This window comes from Schistocerca americana, chromosome 2, assembly GCF_021461395.2.
Source record: "Schistocerca americana isolate TAMUIC-IGC-003095 chromosome 2, iqSchAmer2.1, whole genome shotgun sequence".
Taxonomy (NCBI): Eukaryota; Metazoa; Arthropoda; class Insecta; order Orthoptera; family Acrididae; genus Schistocerca; species Schistocerca americana.
In genome coordinates, this window is record NC_060120.1 from 665,183,393 (window position 1) to 665,202,379 (window position 18,987).

General features: G+C 42.3%; 1 protein-coding gene across 1 annotated transcript in view; it reads right to left on the bottom strand.

The window, feature by feature from the left end:
• The window catches only part of LOC124594824 (platelet glycoprotein V-like), a 126,941-nt gene extending 120,680 nt beyond the window's left edge, over nt 1-6,261 (bottom strand). The window contains exon 1 of the mRNA XM_047133267.1: nt 6,154-6,261. Within this exon, the coding sequence (XP_046989223.1) occupies nt 6,154-6,180 (27 nt within the window). The 5' untranslated portion in view covers nt 6,181-6,261. The remainder of the gene's footprint in view (nt 1-6,153) is intronic.
• Between the last annotated feature and the right edge of the window lie 12,726 nt (nt 6,262-18,987).

Sequence of the window (18,987 nt, forward strand, 5' to 3'; positions counted from 1 at the left end):
GACTGCCATTTCCCAAGAAACCTTCCAGCACCTGATTGAACGTATGCCTGCGTGAGTGAAGCTGTCTTCGAGGCTAAGGGTGGACCAACACCATACTGAATTCCAGCATTACCGATGGAGGGCGCCACGAACTTGTAAGTCACAAGTCACTTTCAGCCAGGTGTCCGGACACTTTTGATCACGTAGTGTATTACTTCATTCGACACAGAACTCGCAAAATGACCACGACAGGAAAATCACAGAATTTTGAGTTTACGGGGGTGCACCGACAGTCGGCCCTCCCGTCCACCAATCGCAAATGGAACAAGTTAGAGGGGTAGAGGGGGGGTTATGGGAGGCGGGTAGTCGTGGGGAGACTGACAGCGTTACCCAAGTACTCTCCACCAAACACCATAGGGTGACATGTGGAGTGTAATGCAGGTGCAGTTGTATATTGCCGTATTCCTATTTCAGCGACAAACTGAGTGGTGATCAAAAAACTGCGTCATTCCATTAAAAACAAAGCAGGTCACAGTTGCTTCAGTATCACGATAAATGAAACTGGGAGTACTAATCATGATGAATAATACTCGCTCATTTGCGGTTTATCATATGGCGAGCCGGCCGGAGTGGCCGTGCGGTTCTAGGCGCTACAGTCTGGAACCGCGAGACTGCTACGGTCGCAGGTTCGAATCCTGCCTCGGGCATGGATGTGGGTTATGTCCTTACGTTAGTTAGGTTTAAGTAGTTCTAAGTTCTAGGGGACTTATGACCTCAGAAGTTGAGTCCCATAGTGCTTAGAGCCATTTGAACCATTTTTTCATATGGCGAAAACCTTTTATCGATGACTCCTACTGTTCATGAAACATTTTCGGGTATCCACATCGATGTATTCCGCAGGGCTTGTAATGTCCCCATAGCAAATACCCTCTACCACGCACCACTTAATCATTTTCAATCAAACCATCCACATTCATTCACTTTGGAAAAGCTATCTGATCTGATTTTCTTGTAATATATGCGGCGACAGCTCGTCGACGCCAAAGTATTTTCTAGAGCATTTATTCTTTGAAATATCAGAGATGCATATATGCATTCTCCATGGTTGTTAGAGGGTAACTAGGACAGTTTCTGGAGTATCTGTTGAGGGATTGGCATGTTTCTGAGAGATACATATTCTGCTTTTCTTCTCGCTAAAGCGAGCCAATTAACATTTGTGCCGCTAGCGGTTTGTTTTGAAGAGAAAGAGATTGTAAAAGGAAAATAATTGAGGCGTGGAATCACCGGAGATCTGGACATGTAATGGAGATGGATTTAATACACGATTTCCTCCATAAATAAGGTTTGTGACTTTTTTGTTCTGGAGTGAATGAACGAATGAGTTTTTTCTGAATCATTTGTTGATCTCGTTGGCCCTGTAATTAGTGGGGAAGTTTCAGCTGTGTCGAAGAGAGCCTGCAATCACTGAGTCTGTGTTAAATCGTCCAAAAAGGCTTCGTACACATCTGGAATTCGCAATCTTTCATAAAAGGAACAAATTGTCCAAACGATTGATTTTCCCGACTGACTGCAGTGTTTAACAGTAATAATAAATGTAAAGATCTCTTACAGCAAGCCAGCCGCTGATTACCAAGACGAAGGACTCCACCAAAGATTCTATTTGGCTCATTCTTTTTATCACTATATTACGTAATGAAATCTTATATTAAAAACTGTACATAGATAAAGGAGAGAAAGAGAGAGGGCGGTTGAAAATAGAGATAATACTAAGAATCCTCCATTAGTCTAAGTTTTCGCCTGTCTTATCACGGATCAGCCAAGAATTGGGAGGGCCTTACTTTACTGTATAGACTTATGAGTGAAGGTGAAGGGATCTTAAAGACAACAGATACACGTCTATACAGACAAGACATTACACAGAGATAGCGGCTAGCTGCATTGATCATCTATTCTTAGATTAAAGAGACGGCAACTTATTATCCGAACATCAAAATGTTAAAGGCTATGTAGAATGTTTCCCAGTTCCTCTCACAAAATACAGAGACGTGCAAAGATCGCCGGGAAAATATTTTGATAAAAGATCTGTATTCTAAAAAGCACCGATCACTTACCACATGAACTAACAAGTGATACAAAGTTTTTCCCTGTCTTGCATCTGCTGAGTGAAGGAGCGATGGTAATTTACTGTGACTGTGGTGTTTATTACATTTGTTGCCAATATTATCCTCTGTAGCAGTAGTGCAACAGTAGGTGGAGCATTAGCGAAAGAAGATTGCGTGAAGAGATAAGATGGGCAATCAAGAAGTGGAAACAGTCGACGTCGTTTGTTATGTATGCTTATGGATCCGAAGCATAAAAATAGTTGTAGGGAAGCAATTTCCAGAGTGAGCTTCGGTGAAAGAATCGGAAAGATATGAAATTCACCCACGAAGAAATTAGCTTGGAAAACTCAATCGACTCTTGGGCATTGCTCTGAAATGTGGGATTCTTACCACATATGTTTCACCGAGGAAATAGAGAAAATCTAAGGAAGAGCAAAGCGTTTCGTCAGGGTGGCTGACTTAGAAGGCGCTATTGCGTTACTGACACACCATCAACTTCTAGTGGCTACAAGAAAGTGTAGTACGTCATGGAGAGATGTATTTTACAGTGAAAATCCCCTTAGCGTACGTTCCAAGAAGTTAAGAAACATTACTCCCTTCAAGGTGCGTTACTGTGATAGTCCCAGGACGAGGAAAAAACATATAAATTCGTGTTTGTGAACAGGCTTATCGACAGTCGTTCTCGTACGCAGTATTCAATAATGGTTCAGGGAAAGAGGGAAAGTGTAATGGAGCCGGGATTACGCTCCTCCAAACGCCGCGACGTTAATAAAAGAGCAAGATGGAGAAAGACAAAGATGCAAGGAGGGACAGGAACTTATCACATCTATTCTTCAGTTCGTACATTGATATGGTAATGAAGAAAATGATAGTGAATTTGATAAGAGAAGTAAAAGTGCATGAGGAAGAGATACCAATTCTTAGGATTCTAAACGGTCTAGGTATTGTTGTAGAAAGTAGGGCGGACGTAGATTTCTTGCTGAATCGATGGTCCGGATAATTCACACAGAAAACGCGTTGAAGACGAACAAGGCTTAAACGAAAGTAATGAAAAGATCAACAGCGACTTACGTATCTTCCAAACAGGAGGAGACTCAATGGTAAAAGAAACCGAAGAGTTCTTCCTCTCTAGGAAGTGACACCAATTCAAGCTCATTCTGAGGTCTTCCTACCCACCATTCGCGACTGGGACAGGAAAAGAGGAGGAGAATAGTGGTATACAAAGTACCCTGCATCACACATCGTAAAGGTAACTTGCTGAATATAGATAGATGTAGATGAGTACTGTATGTTTCGTGTCTACCTTAGCACTGAGAACTATTGCCTCGTTAGACAGTTGTTTGCAGAAGTAACATTTACAAGAGTCACAGTAAAACGGCTATCTTTCTTTCATCTAGTATAATCTAGTCTCATTTCTGTGCCTTATGTCCCTCCCTGAACCACGGAAACGGTTCGTCTCCGAAAACAGTTGCTGCTCAAATAACTGTCAACTATGCGACAGCTACATGCAGTTTGTAGCTCAATTTTACGAACACTGTATTCACCAGTACAAGCAGCAGGCCGAACAACACTGGCATCCTCATAGTTACTGGAAATGCGGGGAAAAAAATTCTAGAGCTGATATTTGCCAGGAGAATGAAAAAACAATGGCCGGCCTAGGTGGCCGAGCGGTTTTAGGCGCTACAGTCTGGAACCGCGCGAGCGCTACGGTCGCAGGTTCGAATCCTGCCTCGGGCATGGATGTGTGTGATGTCCTTAGGTTCGTTAGGTTTAACTAGTTCTAAGTTCTAGGGGACTGATGACTCAGATTTTAAGTCCCATAGTGCTCAGAGCCATTTGAACCATTTTTTTTTTTGAAAAAACAATGTATCTTTGAACGTAATTGATTTGCATCAAAAAAACTGAGAAGCTATTATGATGACACAGAACTATGCTGCTCACTGCATCACCACAAGGAATAATGAGACAAATTAGTAAATAAATACGTTATTGAGAACTCTCTAAATCCCATCTCAGGAAACTGGATCTAACTGCCAATAAGAAAGACTTTGCAGGTTGATGGCTCTGAGCTCTATGGGACTTAACATCTGAGATCATCAGTCGCCTAGAACTTACAACTACTTAAACCTAACTAACCTAAGGACATCACACACATCCATGCCCGAGGCAGGAGTCGAATCTGCGACCGTAGCAGTCGCGCGGTCCTGGACTGAAGCGCCTAGAACCGCTCGGCCACAGCGGCCGGCTGCAAGTTGATTCTTGCAAAGAAGAGAACAGCAGCCGGCCACTGTTAGCAATGCTACTTGTTTACTTATCACCACTACCAGTTTCGAAACGACAGGTTTATCTTCAGACGGATTTTCGCATTTATGTAACAACTGTTGTTGGTAACATTAGTTGTTGTGTGTTTTTTTCAACAATTAATCTAAACGTGAACAGCCTCCTGAAGATGAACCTACCGGCTCGACATCGATAACAGTGCTATTAGGATAAATAAATGTATTATAACCAGTTGTTGATTGCTGTTTTCATCTTTGAAAGAATCAACTTGTATTCTGTACAGGGCCACGATCTCAAATAATAATAATAATAATAATGGAACAGAACCATTATAACAGATAAAACAACACCACATAACAAACCTGACATCATACTCACCAATAAAAAGAAGAAATCAACACAACTAATCGAAATATCCATACCCAATACAACAAATATACAGAAGAAAACAGGAGAAAAAATTGAAAAATACATCCAACTGGCTGAGGAAGTCAAGGACATGTGGCATCAGGATAAAGTTGACATTATACCAATTATACTATCAACTACAGGAGTCATACCACACAATATCCACCAGTACATCAACGCAATACAGCTACATCCAAACTTATATATACAACTACAGAAATCTGTAATTATTGATACATGTTCAATTACCCGAAAGTTCCTAAATGCAATGTAACATATACCGTACAGTTAAAAGGAAGTCACGCTTGATCAAGGTCCGCGTCACTTTCCATTTTTAACCAGACCTAAGGTCTGAGAAACGAAAGAAGATAATAATGTTGTTGTTGCGGTCCTCAGTCCTGAGACTGGTTTGATGCATCTCTCCATGCTACTCTAACTTGTGCAAGCTTCTTCATCTCCCAGTACCTACTGCAGCCTACATCCTTCTGAATCTGCTTAGTGTACTCATCTCTTGGTCTCCCTCTACGATTTTTACCCTCCACGCTGCCCTCCAGTACTAAATTGGTGATCCCTTGATGCCTCAGAACATGTCCTACCAACCGATCCCTTCTTCTAGTCAAGTTGTGCCACAAACTCCTCTTCTCCCCAATTCTGTTCAGTACCTCCTCGTTAGTTAATAATAATAATAGCAGAAAGAAAGTTTTCATTCCAAATGCCATTAATACTCATGCATTACGTTTTTTCTATGATACTGCAAGTACAGAAATATAGTACAGGCTTTTAAATAGTAGAACTGTAGTAAAAAAAAACCAGTTCTCATATCTTTTAAAGTTTGCCACTGCATAGGGAAGCATAGCTTCACACCAATACCATGCACCATCTACTAACGCATGTTTGAAAGACTTTCTCGGTGGTTTGACACCTGCATCAAGTCTAGTGGCTTACAAGATTACCGAGAACACAACAACCTGAAGACGCGTTTTGTGAAGAAAAGCCGGCCGGTGTGGCCGAGCGGTTCTAGGCGCGTCAGTCTGGAACCGCGCGACCGCTATGGTCGCAGGTTCGAATCCTGCCTCGGGCATGGATGTGTGTGATGTCCTTAGGTTAGTTAGGTTTAAGTTGTTCTAAGTTCTACCCCTAGAACTGATGACCTCAGATGTTGAGTCCCATAGTGCTCAGAGCCATTTGAACCATTTTTTTGTGAAGAAAACATGGCACATTTCGATTTCCGCATGTAGAAGCTGTAGTGCAAAGGGCGCAATAAACAGACGACAACACAGCTCCTGGTAGATGAACGGTGTCTTTTAGGCGTGGGGTCTTAAGTCTGAAACAGCAGACGGTGCAGAGCGGAGAAATAGATGTCGAGACTCCATAGCCTACTCACCCAGAGGGCCCCGGCGATTCCGAGCATGTCTTGTGTCTGCTCGAGAGGCGCACAGAGAACTACGCCGTGACGGCGCTGCGCCTCCTCTGATATCGGCGCTGCAGGGTCCACAGGCCACCCGCGATAGCAGCCAGAGGCTCACCCAAGTCCCTGCAAGTCCTCCCTGCCATTCATGCAGAGGACTGCCGACTCTTCTCCAGCGGGGAACTGTTCGCTTCTATAGCCCACTCCACGTTCAGATTACAACAGTGTGCCAGAAAGGAGCTCGAAGCCGAAATCTTGCTGCTCGTGGCAACTTCACAGCAAACATAAATATAGCCAAAGCCTTGCAGATAAACAAAAATTACGCGAAGCGAAATGTAGTGTGAGGAGGGCTTTGCGAGAGGCGTTCAACGAACTCGAAAGTAAAGTTCTACGTACCGACTTGGCAGAAAATCCTAAGAAATTTTGGTCTTATGTCAAAGCGGTAGGTGGATCAAAACAATATGTCTAGACACTCTGTGACCAAAATGGTACTGAAACAGAGGATGACAGACTAAAGGCCGAAATACTAAATGTCTTTTTCCAAAGCTGTTTCACAGAGGAAGACTGCACTGTAGTTCCTTCTCTAAATTGTCGTACAGATGACAAAATGGTAGATATCGAAATAAACGACAGAGGGATAGAGAAACAATTAAAATCGTTCAAAAGAGGAAAGGCCGCTGGACCTGATGGGATACCAGTTCGATTTTACACAGAGTACGCGAAGAAACTTGCCCCCCTTCTTGCAGCGGTGTACCGTAGGTCTCTACAAGAGCGTAGCGTTCCAAAGGATTGGAAAAGGGCACAGGACATCCCCGTTTTCAAGAAGGGACGTCGAATAGATGTGCAGAACTATAGACCTATATCTCTAACGTTTATCAGTTGTAGAATTTTGGAACACGTATTATGTTCGAGTATAATGACTTTTTTGGAGACTAGAAATCTACTCTGTAGGAATCAGCATGGGTTTCGAAAAAGACGATCGTGTGAAACCCAGCCCGCGCTATTCGTCCACGAGACTCAGAGGGCCATAGACACGGGTTCACAGGTAGATGCCGTGTTTCTTGACTTCCGCAAGGCGTTCGATTCAGTTCCCCACAGTCGTTTAATGAACAAAGTAAGAGCACATGGACTATCAGACCAATTGTGTGATTGGATTGCAGAGTTCCTAGATAACAGAACGCAGCATGTCATTCTCAATGGAGAGAAATCTTCCGAAGTAAGAGTGATTTCAGGTGTGCCGCAGGGGAGCTATTCACAATATACATAAATGACCTTGTCGACGACATCAGAAGTTCACTGAGGCTTTTTGCGGTTGATGCCGTGGTATATCGAGAGGATGTAAGAATGGAAAATTGTACTGAAATGCAGGAGGATCTGCAGCAGATTGACACATGGTGCAGGGAATGGCAATTGAATCTCAATGTAGACAAGTGTAATGTCCTGCGGATACATAGAAAGAAAGATCCCTTATCATTTAGCTACAATATAGCAGGTCAGCAACTGGAAGCAGTTAATTCCATAAATTATCTGGGAGTACGCATTAGGAGTGATTAAAAATGGAATGACCATATAAAGTTGATCGTCGGTAAAGCAGATGCCAGAATGAGATTCATTGGAAGAATCCTAAGGAAATGCAATCCGAAAACAAAGTAAGTAGGTTACAGTACACTTGTTCGCCCACTGCTTGAATACTGCTCAGCAGTGTGGGATCCGTACCAGATACGGTTGATAGAAGAGATAGAGAAGATCCAACGGAGAGCAGCGCGCTACGTTACAGGATCATTTAGTAATCGCGAAAGCGTTACGGAGATGATAGATAAACTCCAGTGGAAGACTGCAAGAGAGACGTTCAGTAGATCGGTACGGGCTTTTGTTAAAGTTTCGAGAACATACCTTCACCGAGGAGTGAAGCAGTATATTGCTCCCTCCTACGTATATCTCGTGAAGAGACCATGAGGATAAAATCAGAGAGATTGGAGCCCACACAGAGGCATACCGACAATCTTTCTTTCCACGAATAATACGAGACTAGAATAGAAGGGAGAACCGATAGAGGTACTCAAGGTGCCCACCGCCACGCACCGTCAGGTGGCTTGCGGAGTATGGATGTAGATGTAGATGTAGAATGCTCTAAATGAGGTACAGTTTACGACCCTCGGAACATTAATTCTGCCAGTAGCGTTTTTCTTATTTTATAAGTAAACAGTTCACTTGCCACTTCACGATCGCTACTCACTGCATTTATTCTAGACAGTGCCTGTAATGGTACTGCGGGATCGTGGGGTTTACTGCTGTTCTAGTTTTAACTGACATGGACGAGCTGGAAGGTTCGATGATTGTAAAAAAACGTAGGCAATGGATAGTCTGAGACTATGAAAGGCATCCAGAATGAGATTTTCACTCTGCAGCGGAGTGTGCGCTTATATGAAACATCCTGGCAGATTAAAACTGTGTATTGGAAGGTAGGAGACGAGATACTGGCAGAAGTAAAGCTGTGAGGACCGGGCGGAGTCGTGCTTCGGTAGCTCAGATGGTAGAGCACTTGCCCGCGAAAGGCAAAGGTCCCTAGCTCGAGTCTGGGTCGCGCACACAGTTTTAATCTGCCAGGAAGTTTTATGAAAGGCATATTAAGTACAAACCAGACTATCCAGTCCTGCGGCCGAAAAACGTACAAAGAAACGTCATGAAAATTACTCGTAAGTGCGCCTCAACAGTTGTGGGGTGAGCGCAACAGACTGCTAACCAAGAAAGCCCGGGTTCAATTCCCTGCCGGATCGGAGACTTTCTCCACTCGAGAACGGGATGTTCTGTTATCTATATCTTCGTACCGTCTTAACTGACGCGAAAATTGCCGGCATGGCGCCACATGATAACTCTACACATGTGCAGTCTTGCACCAGTGTATGGTTTGGCCCTAATGAATGTTCTGAATTATCGAAACACATTTTGAGATAGCTGTATGGGCACGTCCAGAAGGCTACTTAATATATATATATACGTTGCATGGATCTTCATTGGAGGGCCAGACATGCATCGGAACGAATTACGACTCTTAAAAAGCAAATTGTCGGTTGGCCTAAGCTCAGCGTGAAACCTGCCTGGGTCCTGGAGTCCGGTTACGCGTACTTTTGCCTTCAAGAATTAAGTAGTAACAAAGAAATAGCTTTACAAAAGTCCTGTGAAGCACATTTTCAGAACAAATCGGGGAACTTGAACAAGAGTGATTCTAGAGCTTGGAACTGTCGATTCATTTAGATTTCTCTTTCTTGCTCTTTGTGGCCCTGACAACTATCACGTTAATGTATATGCAAAGCCTCGTTGCTCGGTTTAACAATTTATAGAAGAAATGTGACCGGATAAACATTACTGTCTCTCCGGCCGGGGTGACCGAGCGGTTGTAGGCGCCACAGTCTGGAACCGCGATACCGCTACGGTCGCAGGTTCGAATCCTGCCTCCGGCATGGATGTGTGTGATGTCCTTAGGTTAGTTAGGTTTAAGTAGTTCTAAGTTCTAGGGGACTGATGACCTTAGAAGTTAAGTCCCATAGTGCTCAGAGCCATTACTGGCTCTTACAATCAATAACAAAATGAATAGCATAAACCAGCGGACACGCTACCTGCAAGTACTCTGCGGTGGGGTGGTGGGGGGGGGGGGGGGGGGAGGGGGGGAGAGGGGGGGGGGAGGGGGGGGGCGCCCGTGATAGTCCGGCAGGGGGAGGGGGGGAGGGGGGGGCGTCCGTGATAGTCCGGCAAAATAAGAGCGCTGTGCTAATCGCTGACGTACTGTAAACCAGGCTTACTTGGACCCGGTTTTAAAACGCATTTCTAATACATGTTCTTGTGAAACCATAATTATTAAAGACTGATACTGGTAACCGTATTGCTCTAAATCCACGACTTCTATACTTAATATTTGTGACAGTTATTACCTCCTTTTGCGTTTAAGAGAATAAAGCAAAATTGGATGCAGGTGGCCCGTTGGTTGGGTTACTTGAACCCGTACTCAGTTTTCCTAAGTAAGTGCGTTATAAACGTGTGCTGCGTTCAAGTAAGACGTAGAATCATTACAAAATACCTAGATGTGCATTTACAAAATAATGTTATTAGGGAAGTTCTTTTGAGAATGCACTAAAATAACGAGAAAAGTATAGTTGTGAAACAAATTACTGGATCTTAACCGACTGTGAGTCCGTTTTGAGAAGTTCTGCAGGGTTAATACTCTCCTTAATACACACACATCAAAAAAAGTTTTTCATCACCTCAGTTCCCAGAACTCCTGAAGATAGACGTTGACTGTGGACATTGTATCACAGACACAGTCCCTTTGACTATTTAGAGATAGCACTAAACCAGTCCAAAGACGTAAACCGATGTATGAGCAGGGCCTATTAGACGGAGGGGGTCCGACAGCTCATCAGTTGCCGGCCGGGGTGGCCGAGCGGTTCTATGCGCTACAGTCTGGAACCGCGAGACCGCTACCGTCGCTGCTTCGAATCCTGCCTCGGGCATGGGTGTGTGTGATGTCCTTAGCTTAGTTAGGTTTAAGTAGTTCTAAGTTCTAGGGGACTGATGACCTTAGATGTTAAGTCCCATAGTGCTCAGAGCCATTTTTTTGAGCTCATCAGTTCCAATCATTCCACCAGGAAGGAGGTACACGGTTCATATTGTCTGTAGTTCAACCATGCCTAGACGGTTCTATACCGCAGTTCGAACGAGTCCGCATTGTTACTTTGTGACAGGAAGGGCTCTCAACAAGGGACGTGTCCAGGCGTCTAGGAGTGAACCAAAGCGATGTTGTTCGGACATGGAGGAGATATAGAGAGACAGAAACTGTCGATGACATGCCTCGCTCAGCCGCCCAAGGGCTATTACCGTAGTGGATGACTGATACCTACGGATTATTGCTCGGAGGAACCCTGACAGCAACGCCATCATGTTGAATAATGCTTTTCGTGCAGACAGAGGACGTCGTGTTAGGACTCAGACTGTGCGCAATAGGCTGGAAGATGCGCAACTTCACTCCATGGCAAGGTTCATCTTTGCGACCACGACATCATGCAGCGCGTTACGTATGGGCCCAACAACATGCCGAATGCACCGGATTGGTTCAAAATGGTTCAAATGGCTCTGAGCACTATGGGACTTAACATCTGTGGTCATCAGTCCCCTAGAACTTAAAACTACTTAAACCTAACTAACCTAAGGACATCACACACATCCATGCCTGAGGCAGGATTCGAACCTGCGACGTAGCGGTCGCGCGGCTCCAGAATGTAGCGCCTAGAACCGCTCGGCCACTCTGGCCGGCGATAACGACATCGCTCGACTAAAGTGGTCAGCATGTTCTCCAGATAGACAGATTGAAAAGGGCTGTTTATGGAACACGTAACCCACCAACCACTCTGAGGGACCTACGCCGAATCCCCGTTGAGGAGTGGGACAATCGGAACCAAATCTTCAAATGTGTGCCAAATCTTGTGGGACTTAACTTTAAGGTCATTAGTCCCTAAACTTACACACTATTTAACCTAAATTATCCTAAGGACAAACACACACACACCCATGCCCGAGGGAGGACTCGAACCTCCACTGGGGCCAGCCGCACCGTCCATGACTGCAGCGCCTGAGACCGCTCGGCTTATCCCGCGCGCAATCGGGACCAACAGAGCCTTGATAAACTTGTGAATGGTATGTCGCGACGAATACAGGCATGCATCAATACAAGAGGCTACTGGGTATTAGAGGTACCGGTATGTACACCAATCTAGGCTACCACCTCTGAAGTTTTCGCTGTATGGTGGTACAACATGCAATGTGTGGTTTTCACAAGTGCAGAAATGGCGGAAATTATGTTTATTTTGATTTCTATTCCAATTTTCTTTACAGGTTCCGGAACTCTCGGTACCAATGTGATGCAGAACTTCTTTTGATGTGTGTAGCATAATTTATAATCTAGAATGTATTTTGACCGATTGTAAGCCCCTTTTGACAAGTTTTTCAGGGTTAATCCTCTCCTTAATATAGCATAATTTATAATCTAGAATGTATTTTGTTCAAACCACTTCTAGAATTTTTTTATTTGCTGCATACACTCGACTTCAGCTCTATTGTCATCCACTCTTCATTCAATGCCATGAATCTCAATACTCTCCCATAAGACGTTGATCCATTGTGTGTTTGAAACTGCTTTCTTTTGAACTACTATTTTTTTTTACTCTCGCTTTTTACGTTGCTCATCTTAGGTTGTTCATCCATAATCCTATTTAAAGCCGTCTTTATTTACTTTCAGTGAATATTACATCGAAAGTGGCTTGCAAACTTGTTGTAAGTTGCAAAGGTGATTGATAGCAAAATTCACAAAATTACATAATAAATAATAATAAAAAATCAAAATGGGAAGAAATGTGAAAAAGATGGTACTAAGCCTTAGAAGACGCCCCAGGCCTATCCTGTTGTTCATACTGTTTGTAGTCATGATCTGGTAACTATGGAATGAGACGTTCGCACCAATTAACACACAAGTACAAACAAAACTGAGATCTCGTTTGGACAGTCCGAGGCTAAGGAGGCTCTTGGCAGATTTTAGTGCTCATGTCTCTCTGCAGCTCAGCATCGCCGAAGTTGTTCCCACTTATTGAATATCTCGGTGCATACCGCGGACAGCTCGAAGGACGTCCTCGTCGTCGTCCTTGGTGGTCTTTTCCCTGTGAGACCTGCCGAGGTGCAAGTGGTCGCCGATAACTTGGGCGTCGACGATGTGGGCAACGGCATCTTTCACTGCCACAATGTCCGGCTTCTGTAGTCCTCTGGGTGTCCGGAGGTGGGGCTCAACGGAGGCGCTGAGCCCTTTCTGCGCTGCGCCCTGCGCGATGTACTTTGTGACGGCGTCGTGCCGTTTTATGCTGGAGACATAGGTCCTGCAGCAGCTCTTGACAACGTGGTTGGTGGTCTCGACGGCGTTACACCCTTCGTTCCAGCTCTTCTCGACTTCCCGGCCTCGACTAGAGCTGGCCTAGGCTGGAAGGCCATTAATGCGGGCCCCTACCCAGATGATACAGTTGCAGCCGGAAAGAAAAAGGCTGGTGTAAGCGACCCACTGATGCTGACCAGATGCTGCAGACGAAGACATCAGCACCGCGCCGTCAACATAATGTAGAGTTGCGCCACCCACATTTTTGCAACTTGCCTCGTCGTCAGCTGTGGATGGCCTTCCCACAGACGGTGTTTCCCAACGCTCGATCTCCAGCTATATTTCTCCCCAACCTCCGTTGCCCGCTGGTGGTAGCGTTTTCCGCATTTTTCGGAGGCGGTTTCCACTTATAGAGTTGTTTTGTTTCCTGCATACACTCTACTACAGCTCTGTTGTCGTCTACGCTTAATACAGTACCTGAAAATTCAGTAGTATCCCATAATATAGTCTGCCAGTGGCTGTTTACGACTGCCTTGTTTTGAACCACTGTCGTATTTACACTTGTTCGTCTATAAGCCTACTGGTAGATGGCAAATCAAGGTCTCTCAGGTCACGTGCCTCATCCTCATCGTTAAACTAAAATAACTTTCTCCTGATGATTGGAGACTGAAACCATCACCATCTTCTGATGCTGATATAAAGTCGATTTGTTGTGGTGTTTTCTTGGTTTTCTTGGTATTCTTCATCCCTTTTTCTGAGGTTGTTTTGGTTTTTTAACGTTTTACCCTAGCATTTAAGCATTTTTCCAGTTGTTCATCTGCAAAACCATTGTACTTGCGGCTCCCTGGCAATCTTCTGTATTTAGACATCATATTGAACCTTAAACCTGTACGGAAAAAAACTAAATAGTATCAAACATATTTTGTATCAGGTTGTGGCGAAACAGACGCTGTATCATTGTGACAGATGCAGAGTGGCGAAACAGGCGCTGCATCATTGTGAGAGGTACAGAGGCGAATGAGTGTGCCGGGACTTATCCTAGTTCACTACTGCTAGAGCCGCGTCATCATAATGTGCCTGTGCTTAACAGACAAAGGATTGCACCATAATCTAAAGTGAAATTAAAAATTAAAGCAACTTTTCCAAACTTTGTCAGTATATGCTTCAGTATATTAATGTTAACACTGTGAAGTCTCAGAATGATCTAATGAATATACTTCGCTAAATATATTATTTTAAGAAAAAATAATATAATGAACATAGAAAGGTAAAAACTGCACACAATTTGCAAATCTATATCACAATCAAAAGTTACAAGTCTCAACTTAATCGGAGCAATATTTTGGTCAAAATCGGCGTTTTATCGAAAAATTGAGGGCGCTAAATATTAGACTCAGAAAGATGAAAATTCGTATGTAGCCTCAGTTTCATATAGAAACATTCACTGTGTGGCTCCATTAAGCTACCTCTACTAGTTTTCAAGTTATTCACTGAAATCTAAATTTGGAATGAAAACGTCCCTATTCATATTGGATTAAGTGTCATTTGTATTTGTTAAAAGAAAGTTATAATTTCAGTACTTGATTACATTCATTAAATAATGCAGAAGTACCATGTTTGAAGACTTTATTGTAAATAACAATCGTTACAAGGAATCCTAAAGAGGCAATTCAGAGGTCATGTTCTACTATCAGTTCCGTTCTAAAAATTCTAGCCAACAAAGTTTAAATGCAGTGAAGCTAAAACTGTTTCAGTAACTAAAGCCAACTTAACTCCATACATATAAAGGTTAAGAAGAGTGTAAATTGTTAAATGACAGAGATATTAACTAATGCAAATCCGAGAAAGGGACCACTTAACATTCTGCTACACTGCTTAGAGCGGTTGATAGTAGATGTTCCGTTTGGCAGTCAGCTGCGCCTATACATAAATACCGCCAGAAAGGCGGTAGGAAGAGACACTTCGCACCGAGATACCAACCTGTCCGCGTCAGCCAAACGCCTGCGTACGCTATGCCTCGGATGATGTCACAGCCAGGCGGCAACCAAACGTGTTTTCGGTAAAAGTAAGAAGTGAATTTGCGAGGTCTGTACACCGTCCTGGATCGCTTGGTTTTCATGGTTGTGTCGCCTGTAACGTTGACAAAAACGAGTGGCAAGTGGCGAAATTATTTTCCACTTTTAAGGCGAGCAATTAGCTTTGATGATTAAAAGTGAGGGTGATAGACTATTTTACTTGGAATTTACTGTAGAGGTCGCATCTGAAGTGCAAATAGTGCTGAATCCAATAGGGGCATTATTACTATTATCAGGAATATTATTATGTCCTGTGTGTGGACTTTTACTAAATACAGTAATCATTTACACTCAAAACCATTATTTACAGTCATAGTACCTGATCCGGCTGAGTAAATAGCAAGTATGAACATTTTCTTTCCGTGAGTACGAAGAGTAATGTGGGCTTGCAGACTGAAAATTACGGTCAATATGTTCCTTATCGCTTTCTGTCTGACTGCAAAAGTAGTTTTCATGCTCTTGTAAACAGCTAAACTTTAAACACTTTTTTACCCGCCGCCCGACAAGGTACGTATTGCAAATAACTTGACACAATCTGTAACTGGTGTTTTGTTTTTATGTAAATTAAGAATATACATATCTAAGGGTTACTTGGACTCAAGCTGTCCAAATAGCTCATGCGTTTGGTTATCGGTACACCATCATACACTGTGATGAATAATATGTTAGAGGCGATTCATAGTTAAAAATTTACATAGAAATTACGTAAACTGCTGTTTAACGAATAAAACTGTGAACTTACGGCATTCAAAGTGTAGATTCTTCGCATGTTGGACAAAGAAGCTGTAAGACAAAGAAACAGTAAATGTGTTGTACCATTAACATAATCTCCACTAAAATCCAGCAGCGACTAGAGGAAATTCGTTAGTATGCCAGAGTCAGCTGAGTGCTGCTCTCGGGAGTGAACTAAGAACTACGTGGAATATTTCAATTAATCTCTACCAGGAATGACTTAAATCATCTGAACATTTTGGGTGCAGGTAACCCCCCCGGGTAACACTGATTTAACAGTTCAAATTGTTATACTAAAATTTTGTGTAAATTTTATTATTATTTAAATCCTAGACATTTCTGGCACGTTAAGTTGGACTTGGGGAGTGGGGAGGGGAATGAAGACAGTAAAACACAGTGACCCCCACCGCAGAACTGAAACCTGGGTCTTCGCCTGCTCTGTGTGTGAAGCAATGTGAACTCAATCATGCTACAAAAAGCAAATGACGAAGCAAAACCGCTTATCCATTCAGCCACTGTCGGAACCCGCCGCCTTACATAGCTAGCAAGACTCACACATCAAAGAAGTTGCGTACACCGACGTAACCAACAATATACAAAGCCTGACAAAAAAAATTGTGGTGCGCTCACATGACATAGTCGGATGTCAATATAACTTCGTACATGTACACGCCATCGTCAGGTATGCAAATGATTAGAATTTCAATTCCCTGTGACAGGTGGGATGGCCAGCAGAGTGCATTATTGTCAATTGTATTTAATGCTATTTCGAGACCTGGCACTTAGGGATGGACAGAAAATATCGATATCTCAAAATATTGTTTTTTCATAATGACATCCTCGATTATCGTGACATAAAATTATCGGTATATCGATTAATTGATATTAAATATTGAGTATCGGAAGTGATGTTTTCTATTGCCTGTCTTTTCTTGACTCATAGGCGCTATAGTTCTCATAGGCGGATTTCTTGCCGATTTCGGCTATTATCAATCTTTGCAGTCCAACAGTAAATGCCTTACAATGGACTTGATTTCATTTCATTTTCAGTACTACAAATGAGCCCCAGATTTGAACGTGAATTTACGGGTATCTGTACTGCATGTTCATGAAAGTTTATTACTTCCGTGCGTCATTTCTACCGTGTAATACCATAACTTACACACTACATTCGCTTTGTTGATTCATTTAGCTTTCTGTTTTATTCAACATCCCATCGTTGAATTTCTGTAATTAGTGCATGATTAATTCGATACTGTAATGAAGTGTAATCTCTGTAATATGCACAATACGAGCAAATGATATGTTTTGTTTTTCTCACATAATCTCTTTGGTTATTTTTCAGGTTGAATAATTTTGTTTAAATAATTTTTTGTAGAAATGTCCATATGTGCAAATGTTCTGTTTTATTTAATATGTTCGGTTGCTGTTATGTAAACTGCTGACCTTCACTTAGGGGAACAGTTATTTCGTATATAAAAGGTGTTGTGGTTCCCCTCGGGAAGGGAAGCATGCATAGCGCGCAAATTGTGGTTGGCTTAGGTAGAAAAGGTGGAATTGGCAGTCAATCGGGGACGAACTACCAAACTATCAACTACTCATGTAAAAGTTGTGTATTGTGCTGGTTCCGTGAGTGGCCTTCCCTGACGCTTTCCAGTGCCTCGGATGGATGGATAAAGAGCTGGAACTATTCTGAAATTGATATCTATCATCACCACCAAGAAATGACAGAGTCCAGCAAATCTACCTGCAAATCCACCTACCAACATGCAATCGCTGTAATGGAACACTACAGTAATGTACAGTGAAGGATCAGCTCATAGGATGTTATAGTGTACCCAAATATAAGGTAAAATTTGACTGAACTCCTCAGTCACATATCCACTTAGGGTCCCTCCCATGTTAAAGTGATTACCGAGTGTCCTTATTGAAAGAACATTAAAGCTCAGTGTTTTATCAGAACTGAGTAATATAGTAAATGATGCTTGCTGAAAATAATTTTTCTATTAAAACTGCTCGTTAATATTTTGTTGCCAACTTCTAAAGTGAATGTTCTCAAAACTGTGGCTAACAGAGTTTTGCAATTTAAATGATCACAGTGCAGTCTGTTGAAAATCACCCAAAGGTGAGCTATTGTCTTATAACCACATCATGTTGTAAAAGTTTAGAACTATTACTGTTGAAAGTAACATGTTCGTGTTTGTTAAGGGTTTGTTTCTTTAGTGTATTGAAAGTGTGTTTAGTTTGCTCTGCTACAGTGGTCAAGATTAAGGGCGCCCCTCCATTGAAAGTAGTTCAAATACACAAAGTTACTTAATTATAGAAAGTTTTAATTACTCTTGCTATTCAAGTCAAATTCTGTGAAATATTGGGTTGCTCTTGTGTATTAAAAGTGCATATTGATAATGTGATAGGATCCACGGTTTATCCTTTATGCTCATGATAAATAACAATTAATAGAAAGACCACTATCTATGAAAACAGTAACTTTTTTTATTCAGAATTCAGTGAGAAATTGTTTGTTAGTGAAATACATTTAACTTTCATTGTAAATAGAAAAGTATTTAGCTGAGAGAGACTTAACCTATGACCAGTTCATAATTTTGCAGTGAACTACATTTACATTTTTTTGTCACATAGGAAAACGTTTGAAAAATAATATTGAACCTATGCCTGTTTTATGATTCTACAGTGAATATTGATAGTAATATTATTGAGACTATTCAGTCTGACCAAGTCTTGAAGGCAAAAGTACACGTCATTTTCTGTTACCATTATGCAAATAGCCATCTTCTCTTATAACTGTTAGCACTTTCTTTAGCGTGAACATATGCAGGTGCCAGAGTTCATTGCACTCTTGTGTGGCAAAGTATAGGTTGTGTTTGTCCGTTAAAGTTACTCATACTTATTTTCTTGAACTAGAATGTCAATCACTCTCTTCCGTAAATAGGGTCGCGACCGTTTTCTTTATTCTTTGAGCAGTGTAGATAGGTAAAATATTGTTTGTTACTGTTTAAATATTTACATAATCTTGACTTTCACTTCCGATAAGCCGCCTCCGTTAGGTACAACACGGTCAATATAACAAAATTT